This window comes from Thunnus maccoyii, chromosome 20 (assembly GCF_910596095.1).
Source record: "Thunnus maccoyii chromosome 20, fThuMac1.1, whole genome shotgun sequence".
Taxonomy (NCBI): Eukaryota; Metazoa; Chordata; class Actinopteri; order Scombriformes; family Scombridae; genus Thunnus; species Thunnus maccoyii.
The window spans coordinates 26845159-26857867 of NC_056552.1; the positions used below are offsets into that span (position 1 = coordinate 26845159).

The 12709-nt window shown below is 41.0% G+C and overlaps 1 protein-coding gene across 1 annotated transcript in view; it reads left to right on the plus strand.

Moving 5' to 3' along the window:
- LOC121886841 (signal transducer and activator of transcription 5B-like) overlaps positions 1–12709 on the plus strand; it is a 35724-nt gene that overhangs the window by 916 nt on the left and 22099 nt on the right. The window contains exons 2-8 of the mRNA XM_042397166.1: positions 1815–1949; positions 2381–2537; positions 6211–6300; positions 6447–6624; positions 7646–7776; positions 10250–10401; positions 10727–10882. Of these exons, the coding sequence (XP_042253100.1) occupies positions 1822–1949; positions 2381–2537; positions 6211–6300; positions 6447–6624; positions 7646–7776; positions 10250–10401; positions 10727–10882 (992 nt within the window). The 5' untranslated portion in view covers positions 1815–1821. The remainder of the gene's footprint in view (positions 1–1814; positions 1950–2380; positions 2538–6210; positions 6301–6446; positions 6625–7645; positions 7777–10249; positions 10402–10726; positions 10883–12709) is intronic.

Sequence of the window (12709 nt, forward strand, 5' to 3'; positions counted from 1 at the left end):
GAAAAGGCTTCCCAAGGGTCACTGGAAATACTCGATAGAGGAAGGAGCCGTCAGATGCAAAAAAAAAAAAGTCAAATTAATTAAACTGATATACACAGCTCTGATTGGGGAATAATGCTGGGTAATGTTGACTTATTTTTCTTGTGTTGTTTGGTTGGTGGGCAGGATGGACAGATGGACAATAAAGTTTGTTGGTGGTTGGAATCAGGGTGGGGGGGGGGGGGGGGGGGGGGGGGCAAGGTGGGGCTCCTTTTGTGCAGTTAATATCTATCTATCTACATATATATATATATATATATATATATATATATATATATATATACAGTATATATACAGATATGCAATTGAGCACTTGGACAGATAATGTTTGAAGTGTCTGTGTTAGGATACTATATACAGTAACATGCTGATTCTAAATGTTTTCAAGAGAACTTAATTCAAATACCTCTTATTGTATCAGTGTACCAAATTAAAGAGGGGTTTTATAACAAATGATCTGAAGCTGTATTGTAGGACGTGTAAAGTATTCTTGCTGTGGTGAAGCATTGTAGGATTTTGTCAGGATAGTGTGTGTGTGTGTGTGTGTGTGTGTGTGTGTGTGTGTGTGTGTGTGTGTAGCTGTACCACTTGCATCACTTTGGAAGTGCTTACCAGTTTGGAAGGTGTTGGTTTGTTGCAACTCATTTGTTGCACTGTACGGTTAGTGGGTTCTGTGACATTTTATGATTTACACTTCCCTTAGGAGCAAATGTAACTATTTAGTTGTTACTCAGAGTTATGTTGTAACTTATCTCCATGGTGCAACCACTTGCTGATCTGTGCAGCTCTTTGGTAATGTACCACTGGCTCTAATGTCTCTGTAGCATTTTGATATCTTGACAACACCATGGCACAGATTCACTGTAAACAGAAAGCTTTACGCCATATTTAGTGAGTGATAATGGTGCTGGGGTGATGTGTTTGGCGGGAAGAGTGGGGGTTACTGTGACCTAGGCCTATTTGTTTGGATTGTTTGGACCTTTAATAGCATACCAACAGTACTTTCATTACCTACACTTTCACTCACAAATTAAACTAATGCATTAACCAGAACAAACTTTGAAAAAAATTAATAATGAGATTCTGTCAAAAGTCTGTAACTAAACTTGTAACTAAAAGTCCCTGTTGTATGTACAACCACATCTGAGAAATCAGGTAGATCATGTAAATTGGAGCCATGAGGAATTAAAAAAATGATGGCAGCACTTGAAACGCAGTATTCACACACAAGGAAAAAACAACACAGTCCTCCTGTTGTTCTTTGTATTTACTACGGCATGAGTTGGATGTCATGAATGAACGAAAGGGAAGAACGCAGAGGAGGAAAATGAAACTGAACCTAAGAGCATCTGTCTCCACAGTAAATCATCTGTTGAGTGTTTGTGCTTTAGAATGTAGCCAACATGAAACAATCAGAAAATAATGTTTTATTTCTCTCGTTCACTGGCTTTGTTCTCATTACTGCCGCTCATTTGCATCTCTTTGGAACTGCTTACCAGTTTGCAAGGTGTTGATTTGTGCCTATCTGGCAGGCATCCATGTGTCTATAAGCATCTTTGTGTTCACAATAAAACATTGTAATAACTCTGTCCTCTTGCTCTACTCTCCTATCTCCCTCCTCATCATCTTCTCTCCAACTTAACTGTCTTTTACCCCTCTGTGCTAAATCTCTCTCTGGTCATCTTCTTCATTATTACTCCCTCTTTCTATTCCTCTCTCCTCTCCCTCATAATTTCCCTGGCTTCTTCTCCCCCCCCATCCTCCTGCCTCCACAGGAGCACCATGGCAATGTGGATCCAGGCCCAGCAGCTGCAGGGTGAGGCGTTGCACCAGATGCAGGCACTGTACGGTCAGCACTTCCCCATCGAGGTGCGACATTACCTGGCCCAGTGGATTGAGAGCCAGCTCTGGTATGCAGTGATGTTGATCTTTATTTTTATTCCAATAGCACACCACCTGCAGGTTCGGTGAGGACTCACTGGGCCATGAAATGATATTTGGAGTAAAGTTTGAATGGTATGGATTTTTCAAAGGCTGTGTCAATCTCTTTGGATAGAAGCTTCCTTCCGCTGAAATTATATATTTGTCTTTATATTTCCTTTTATAATCACCAAAAACAACTTTCATGATTGCCCCAGAATATCATTCCTGTCAGAGTCTAAAAACCTGTACAATATTTAAACAACAGTGAATATACATCTCAGTACACTAAAACTTAATAGAAAAGCCTATTTGTTACATAGTTTTTGGTGAGCTCATCCATTCGTCCTTCATAACTGCAGTCAGTCTGCAGTCTGCTTCACATCGCCTAAAACTCTAAATGTAATTGTGCCTTTCATAGGGATTCGGTGGAGTTGGACAACCCAGCGGAGGAGGCCAAGGCCAAGCGTCTGCTGGACAACCTAGTGGCTGAGCTGCAGAGGAAAGCCCAGCTTCAGGGAGGAGAGGATGGCTTTCTACTCAAGATCAAGCTGGGCCACTACGCAAACCAGCTCAAGGTACCAGCCAGCTACTGTAAGACAAGGGAAATGAACCTGTCCAGAGACTTTACTATAAACTGGAACATTACGGTGAAAACTATTTAGTGCAGGTAATATGAAGCAAGCCTCATTGCTCAGGTGTAGTGATGCTCTGTCACCTCAAACAAACCTTTCCTGTTGTCATATCCTGTGGGATTTCTCTGTTACCTTCACTGATGTATTTTGGCCACAGTCCTAAGTGTGATGCTAAAACACTGAACCAAAAAATGTTTTCCTGTACAATCATTACAAAAGGCTGAAAAACCATAAGTACATTTTTCTGAGCATCACAAACACTCTGGAATATATCCTTATTCTTGAGCCATTGGGTGCAAACAGTGTAAAAAGTCTGTATCAGTGAATAATTCTAAGCCAATTATGTGTGTGGGGATTCAGCAGGAAGTCAGCTCATGCTCTATGGGCCCAAAAACCTAGACGGAAGCCTGAAAAAGTTCTGTGGTGTATTAATCGGGCAAGCAAGTTTCATTGAAACGAATGAGTGCCATCTTGGAACACAGCTGCTAGTTCTGTTAATACATCCATGATGTACTATATTTAGGTCATTTGTCTGACTATTTGACAAATGCTTCCATCACAGTTTTTGAATGCTGAACAATGTTTCCCCTAGGTTGACTGCTTTCGGGTGGTGGGGGGATCGGGGGTCCATATGAAAAGCTAAAGATACTCATCAGCCAGACATTTCTCCGTTCTCTGTTAAAAAGTGGCTGAGATTGACACTAAAATGAAAATTGCTGGTCCTTAAAAGTCAGTCCACTTTAAATGAGCCTGATCAGGTTAGGCTAACGTGTTGTTGCTAACTTCGGGGCTAACTCCCTTCAATAGACGAGTATTTACTAGGTCTTGTACTGCGTCATTTATTAACTGACACACTGTAGTCTGTACTGTACATTTACTGCCAGACTGACAACTTACTGCTAACCTTTTCCTCTGCTTCCCTCGCATTCATGTCACTTTTTCAACTACACACGCTCATTTACACACTCACTACAAATGCAAATAAAAGCTCCGTTAAGGAGCTACTCTTGTACCTTTCACGCATAGATGTCCTTTGAAGAATGAAGAGAGGGAGGATGATTCAAAACAATTCCACAGTAACGTAGGGCGTTTTGTGCTCACACAGTGTGTGAGTGAAAATCATTAGTAGCCTATTGACATTAATGATTGTGTGAAATTTTAGCAGCGCAATTGAACTGACTGAACTGCATGAATATAGGGGAAACACTGCGGTACACCTGGAAAGTTCTGGAACACATGATGTGTTACCATGACAACCGGCAACTGTGAGCTGTTGTCACCAGTCTTAGCTGCAGTGTAACAACATATTTAACTGATTTTTATAATAGGGAGATGTCAATGTTTATTGCTTATGTCTTCCATTTTGATAGATTTGAAAACATAAGATAAAAAGGTAGTTCATTTAAATGTTACCTTGTTTTTATGTGGTGAAACATTATCAAAAATGAACACATCTTCCAGTACGCTTGGCCATACATACAAGACACCCTTCTACACCCATCCCTACTACCATGCTGTCTGGACTTCTGAGAAGTGATTTTATGTAACTTCAAATGGCCTTCATACAGACTATGTTCGTACTGTATTTTGTGCTTTTGAAATAACAAAACTAAATAATTAGGAAGAGCTTCATAACAAATGTGACCACGGGGTGGAAAATTGATTAGTAAACTGTGGCTTGCCAGCAGCTCTATCTTCTCATTGTGCTTGCTTAGTCTGCATATTTGTCTGTTGACATTTGTTGCTAGGTTACAAAGTGACCAGCTGCAGAGCAGCGGAAGTCAGAGTGAGATTTCAAAATGGCTGGTTCCCATCTGCCAGCTTCGGTCGACTTTAAAAATATTGCAGTGAATGTGAAGTCAGTTAGCTGTTGCTTCAGGTTTATCAGCGCCTGTTCGGGACACGCCGATTGCTTATTATTTCTTGAGAACCACATATATATGTATAAACTGGCAAACGTATCAATTAAAATGATAAGGAATTAATATATTGAATGGTTTTAATCCAGGCAGAAACCAGTGAGACTAAGCTGAGGTTGAACTGTAGAAGCAATGGGCTTAATGAATTAAAGATGTCCTGCACATTAAAACATGTTTTTTTGAGCTGTAAACTAAATGATATGACTGTACTATGATGAAACACATCAATGCTGGTGTTAATTTTGACATTGACCCCAATTTTTAAAAATCTGCATTTCATGAATTGAAAACGGCTCAACCTGTCATCTGCTGTTAAAATCAGCCCTGAAAAGGCGAGGCCAACGCTGACGTAGAGTCCACCATTTGGGAGTTCTCTACCTTATGACATTTATAGAAATGGTAGAATGATAACGGCACCTGCCCCATCCCCGTGCTCATTTTCGTATATATATATGCTGATAGAGAGAGACAGTTTTAACTTCAGCAGCTAAGAGCAGCTATAATGGTGCTGGCTGGCTGGAGGGGGTCTCTCTGTCTGTGACTGTCTGTGGGAGGAAAAAACAACAGAAATCCTCCTCACTTCTCCCCATGCAGCTCTTCAACTCTCCCACTGTCCTGCAGTTATCAGCTGATAAAATATTTTTTAAAAACATTAAATCGTGTAACCAGATCTCCGCTGAAACTGAACCTGCTCCGACAAAACTGGCATTTAAGCTTCATTTATACTCCATGGAGTATACACAGACGGGTAGTTGGTCTGTTTATACTACCTTCTGGGATCCGCTTGGAGGATGCGTTTCACACATGCGCAGTAGATCGCCGTCAGCATTGTGACCGTGCGGACTGGTGCGGACAGGTCCGTGTGGACACAACAGTTTGCAGGTACGCAGATGTCTGCGCAGAGCCTACACGCACACCCTCTGATGATGCAATCTATGTCACACTGACCCTGGCGGATTTGTGGATGCAGAAACTATCATTTCAGCTTTAGGCGGAGCTGCTCTACAGTGGACAGCTTCAGGGAATGGAACAGTGGAACAATATTCTTCCTTCATATCATGAGCTCACTGTCATGTCAGCGACAGCAGTGATACCAGACCCTCTGTGGACCAGCACTATTACATATTCCATGTGTGAAAAAACTTTTTATTGTACTTACTTAAGTACTTTTGTAAAATAGTATATAAGCAATACTTATTTTCATCAAAAAGGTGTTCACAACCTGTTTTGTACCATGGACTGTTTTTATATTGACTATGTCCTTGCAGCCCAGCTGACAGGTGGTGGCTGGGGTCGAGGGTAGATGGTGGTGGTGGAGCAGAATAGTTCCAGTGTGAATTAGTATTCATACACTGGAACATGTCAGTTTTGGTTCATGCATGGTGTCACTCTCTTTATCTTCCCAACACAAAGTGAGAGAATGTCAGAGAGTGAGAGAAAGCAAGCAAAAAAAACTCAAACTAAACAAAAAGGAATTGCCACTATATATTTTCACATTGAGAAATGTAAACAAGTGTGTTCCAACAATAACAAAAGTAAACCTGTCTTTAATAAGAGCTGAGTTATGAAAGTCAACTGGACAGACAGAACTCTGACTCTAACATTATTGGCCAAATTGTTGGTGGAATTGGATTGAACTAATTAATCTGATTAATGTTTGGTTGATGTGTTTGTGTGTGTGTGTGATATCTCTGCAGAGCACTTATGACCGCTGTCCTTTGGAGCTAGTGCGCTGCATAAAACACATCCTGCACTCAGAGCAGAGGCTGGTTCAAGAAACTACAAATGTAAGTGTTGAAGGGGGTGTTGATGTGCCATCATCTGCAAGAATTACACATATTAAGTGTCATGTTATTTGAAGAACCAAACTGAAGGGACGATAAGACGGCAACATCTGGAGTAAATATGGACCATTTAAATGATTTGTGTTCAGGCCAGCTGTGGGAGTGGGGGGCAGGCCATGGACAGCCTGTCGCAGCGGCATCAACAGATCAACCAGGCCTTTGAGGAGCTCCGCCTGGCCACACAGGAGACTGAGAATGAACTGAGAAAGCTGCAGCACAGCCAGGAGTACTTCATTATCCAGTACCAGGAGAACCTGCGCCTCCAGGGTGAGGATGAGGAACATACACAAACATTTAGATATACTAAGATGTAGACAATCATGTACTAATACTAAAGATGAGTTTCTACCAAGCAGCAAACTCCGGGACTAAAAAATGAAGCCAATGCAGGAGAGTCAAAAACTGCAGTTTCTCGAATGGCCACTCGAGGCTGGCTCTAAAAGCGAGTCAATTCCCATAGACCCCCATGTTAAAATTCTCAACTTTACAGCAGAAATAAACATGTTTACAGCCTGGTACAAAAAGCAGTTTTGGTCCCTATAGTTTATTTCCCCTTTCATGACAACTGTATGGGGGGTGAATTTTTTATAACTCACCTGTTTAAATTTTATTAAGCCATAAAGTTATGCATAATTAAGGCCAGCACGTCCACTTTGAGTGAAAGGTCCCTAGCCACTAGGTGGCTTGTTTCAGCAACCAGGCTTCATTGGACCTGCCTCAGCTCCACCTCTTTGCCCATTTTGGCTTAGCTGGGAGTTAGGCAGAGTCAGGCACTACCAAGATGGTGATGGCTGGAGCTGCCCACTTTGAGCTTCACAACCGCTCTTCAGAAACCAATGGGTGACGTCATGGTGGCTACGTCCATATTTTTTTACAGTCTATGGTTTCTACCCAACATAATACTTAAGATACACCTGTAACCTTAAGCAACACAGAACCCACTGACCATTCATTGGCTCATGTGTAAATTGACCAAATACAAGATACAAAAAAATCAAATGTTCCACTCCTTTTTGAACCAAACCAAGACATGATGCCCTGATGACACCACAAGATTAACTTGATGTTTTAGCTCAAGTTTGGTATTTTGTTTCTCTGCCCTACGAATAGGTTTCAAGCATCATCAGCCTCTTTTAGTCACACCTATCTTTACAGAAAAGGACCTGCAGCCAGGGACTGGTTAACTGCTGACATGCCTTGCAGATAGATAAAGTTATCAGTGTTGTTGTGTCTGGTGTTTGTAATGTCCTCTCTGTCTGTCTTTCTGTCCTGCTTCCTGCTCTGTCAGCCCAGCTGAGCAGCCTGGGGTCACTGCCTCAAGCCGAGCGCAGCCAGCGGGAAACCACCCTACAGAGCAAAAGGGCCACTGTGGAGGCCTGGCTTACCAGAGAGGCCAGCACACTACAGAAATACAGGCTTGTATGAAGACGCTACTTACTCATCACACACACACACACACACACACACAGTGAATGTCTACAATCAGAAAGAGACTGTTGTCTGCTAGGTGAAAGAGTGCCAACATGTACTTCAGTAAGCAGGTCACTATTGGCTTTTTGTGGCAATCTGATTTCTTCAACAACATATAACGAGAAAGTCTGTTTGCATATGTATTAGTCAGCTGTTAGTAGGGCTGGATATTGCCACCTGATTGGATTCAATTTGATTCTTGACTCAGTTACACCACGTAAATACTAATATTACATAAAACACTTTTCAGTTTGTCCTGGGAAACTTAAATCTCTTCTATATTCAACAAGTGAGCAACACTGTTGTTTCCTTGAACATGAAAACATATTTCCCAGTTATAAAATTATAAACCAAGGATTTTTTTCTAGGGCAAATACAAAAAGACTAAAGACACGTGTAAACAGATGAGCAAGAATAATAAAAGACCTGCATCACTAGGAAGAGCTTCATCATTATGATTATTTAAGAAACATTTTATCATCCAATTTAATGATCTGTGTGAGTACAGACAGCAGAAACTGAATGTCTGCTCATTAATTCATCTTCACATTCATTTGCATTTGTGTTGACAAGACATTGCCCAATACCTGCAGGCTGCAGCTAGCTGGCCTTAGTTACCCAGCAGGGATAGACTGAATACAGTAGAATCTGCACACTGTTCAGTCAACTTCCACAGTTTAACATCACATAGTCAGAGATAATATCTTGTCAACAAACACAAACTGAGAGCTCAGGTCAGTGTGCAGAGTCTTTTTTCAGCCTGTTCCTCTCATAGATGTGATCTCTAGATCTGCTATGACATTACCAGAGTCAGCTAACTGTCCTGAGTCATGACAGTCCTGTAAACTGCGGCGAGTCCATAAAATGTAACCATGGACTATAAGTATTCACGTCATGGTTTACGGGGCTGACATGACTCAAGAAGGCTAATATAGCAACTATCATCTATGTTACTTTTCAACTTAAAATAAGCTTTTGTAACCTGACCTGCCAGATGGTTTGTTACATAGAACCAGATCTGAGAAGTTGTCCTTGGAAAGTTTTTGGAAGGCACTTTCAAAAAAATACTTGGCAGGTGATTAGATGAACCATCTGTCTATCACCGTCTATCACCGTCCTACCTTGTGAGGCAGCTGAATTTGTGAGATCACAAGATCATGCAAGACGCTGATTAGTCCAAACCAACAGTGGTTTGGACACAAGTGCATAACTTGAAACCTGATGAAGATGGATTCTCGCATGATCTCGTTATCTCACGAATGCAGCTGCCTTGCAAGGTAACGTCTTTTGTGCATGCTGTAATTACTCAATCTCCACAAAGTAGACATTTTATACATCATGCAGCCCTAACTGAACCATTAGTAAACCCTGCATACACATAACATGTAGTGCACATGGACACATGTTTGCAGAGTAAAGGCGCAAACGCAAAAAATTAGTCTCTGAATTTGATTTTCCCAGCCAGATTTCTCTTGAGGAAACCGATTTGTTGGCCATGTATACTGTTATCTGGGTTTCTAATCAGCTTCTTACATATGAGCATGTGCATGAAAGAAGACTTCAGAAAACAGCAGAGTGGCAGGAAGAAAGGAAGGAGACAGACAGACAGAGAGAGAGAAACAGTGAGATATAGCTTAGACAATTAAAAGAAAAAACTCTAAAGTGATAGCCATAAAGAATACTGCAGCAAATATTAAGAAGTTACTCGACCTTCTTTTTCCCCCCTGCTTGAATATGTTTTACAGCAGCTCCAGTCCAGTGTGATGAGATTGAAGCAGACAGTAATACTTGTTAAGCAGGCCTGTTCTTTTTTATGTTTATAGAAATAATCTTGTCCTAAGAGTATAAAGGTTTTGCCAATATTTATCTTTCTTAACTTTTATAGTCATAGATGTTTTTGTTGAGCTGATGAAATTTGGCTATTTGACAAATATGTCCTCACACACAGCGTCCCTCTTACAAGATGAATACATGTTTGCTAGTTCCAAAAGCATTTTCTCTTTATCCAATATTCAAAGTTCAGCAGCAGAAAACACTTTTGGTTTCATTCTGATACTTTCTAGATGTGTCAGTAAACCCTGATATCACGTCTTATTTTGCAGTACTTTATCTTAGATTAATTGCGACTGGGCTTATTAAAAGTAAATATCAACCTAAAGAATTTTTCAAAATTTTTTGCTCTGATGGTAATTTGCTACATGTATGGTAAATATCCCCTTTAAAGTCTAAATAAGTCAGTTTCCATAGCTGAACAGTAAACAGCAGCATACAGACAATTGACAGTAGTCAGGTTACTACGGTGTATGTAAACATGCAGTCAAATTTCCTCCTGTATGCTTGTTTCTTGTGTGCATATTAACATACTGACTATTCTGTACGTCTGCAAATGTTTCTCAGCGTGTGTCTGGTGGTGTGTTTGCAGGACCTGTCAGAACAACACCAGAAGACCCTGGCCCTGCTGAGGAAGCAGCAGACTCTGATCCTGGATGAGGAGCTCATCCAGTGGAAGAGAAGGCAGCAGTTGGCTGGCAATGGGGGTCCTCATGAGGGAGGACTGGATGTCCTCCAGTCCTGGTACATACTGGAGATATATATAAATTATTTTGACTGGCATTTTCTATTATAGGTTTGGAGATTTTATTAAATAATTTTACCTACCTCAAGCAAGTGCATGAATTTATTAGTGAGTTAAGTTTATATAAAATGTTCCTTTCAATTAAGGCAATTTGATAAGTTTGATAAAACATTATAGTTCACATGAATTTATAGAAAACATACTTTATATGCATAGATATACTCACATAGTGGAACCCAGAAAGTGATGGCAGTCTTATCTTCTCCTCTTCCCCTTTATTTCAACTCTCTGATTGTATTTCCATGTCTTCTCCTTGTCTGCTAGGTGTGAGAAGCTGGCTGACCTGATCTGGCAGAACCGGCAGCAGATCCGACGCTGTGAACATCTTACCCAGCAGCTTCCTCTCCCAGGCCCCATGGAAGAACTATTGACCAAACTCAATGCTGACATCACTGATATCATCTCCGCCCTGGTTACCAGGTGAGAACTAGACTTAACATCTACAATGTTGTGTGGTGTACCAGAACTGGCAGACAGAGCTATTAGTTCCCATTTTAAAAAGGGACCGGAGGTTGTGCTCCAGTTCACGGTATCATGCTGATCAGCCTCCTCAGGAAGTCTTATGTCAAGGTGCTAGACAGAAGACTGTGGCTGAATGCTAAAGCTCAGATTCTGTCCTTATTAGTGGACCGGCTCTTCACTCTTGTGAGGATAATGGAGGGCCTTGTGGACTTGGAGAAGTCTTATGATGGTGTCCCACAGGGTAACTTGTGGGGATGATGTGGGGCCGTTTCTACAGTGCAATCAATCATTGCACAAGTGGAATAAGAGCTATTTCCGTATTTTCAGCACACTCTTAGTGGGTGCTGGGTCCTGCCAGGGTGCCTTGTCACAGTTTCTGTACAGTTTCAGCCTACAGTTTCTCATACAGAATCTGTAGAGGTAAGGTAACCTCAGGACTGCATCTCTGCTTTTTGCTAATAATGTAGAGGGATGCAAACATGCAGATATGCAACTGTCCATCAGCTTTATGTTCCACTGATATGTACCACTTCTTACATTAAATAATTAGATAAACAAATAAATACAAACGGTATTTTAATATTATGCCTATTGGCATATAGCTGGCGTTAATGGTCAAACATTTTACACTCCATCAGCCAAATAGCTTGCTCCACTACCTTAGTCACCAGAAAATATAACATTCATCACATCAGTGACTGTTACTTAAAGTTATCTTCCAGTCCAATGTTAAGGCATTAGGTACAAGTTTTACACAGTGCCCACCTGTGGGCAGTGCACATACCTGCTGGTGGAACAACAGTGACATACTGTTCTCATTTTGGAAACAGTAGCAACATACCAATAGCCAGCAGGGGAATAAGGGAGGTAAGACTATACTGACATTACCCTTACTTACACTAAGACCATGTTGTCCATTCTGCTACACTTAGTCCCCTTCAGAAGACCTGAGCTTAGAAAATTCCCATCCAGACTCGGGTTTCTAGTGACATCCCTACTACCTACGTATTATTAGACACAATAACAATAATTACATTTTCCTATTTAATGGGCAATAATATATCAGTCACCCATATATTATACATCTGTAGTTTGCAGCTGAGTGTGACTGACATTTCCGTTCCATGAAATTTCACTGCACTGGACTCCAAAGAAGGATGTGATGTCATGTTTCTGATGTGGCTAATAAATAAATATTGATCATAGCAATCACAATGTGTAAATCGTGTATAAGAGTGACACTCTAGTTTGTAGTCTGGTAGTGTGTTCTAAAAAAGGTGGTGAAACACTAGAATAATATCTTTTCCATTTCCAAACACAGTGCAGCAGTGTTTCTATGGGCCAACAGAGCACATCCGCCCAGTCAAAATTGAACAAAGGTGAACTCTGACCTGCAAAACCACCAGAGCCGACTGGAAACCGCACCAAAACGGGAAATGCATGCTAGTATTTGTCTGACGGACTTGCTTCAATAGAATTGAATGGGAAACAGAGCAAACAGCTTTGAGTGGCTTTGGCCAATCACTTACATGCAAGCACACATTCCTGGTGGATTACTTTGTAACATGAATGTAACTTCTTTGCTTTGTTTTGATAATCCATAAACATATTAATCTGTCCCTCCAACTCGACTTACTGGATTGTAGTTTACAGCACTGCATAGTTCTGACGCCTCCTACGACAGGGGATTTTATTGGGGCAGATGAATCCAGAAAATCTTGCTTGATATTTGTCCTTAAGTGGTGCAGACAACCATGGAGAAAAACAAAATGTTATGAGTACAAC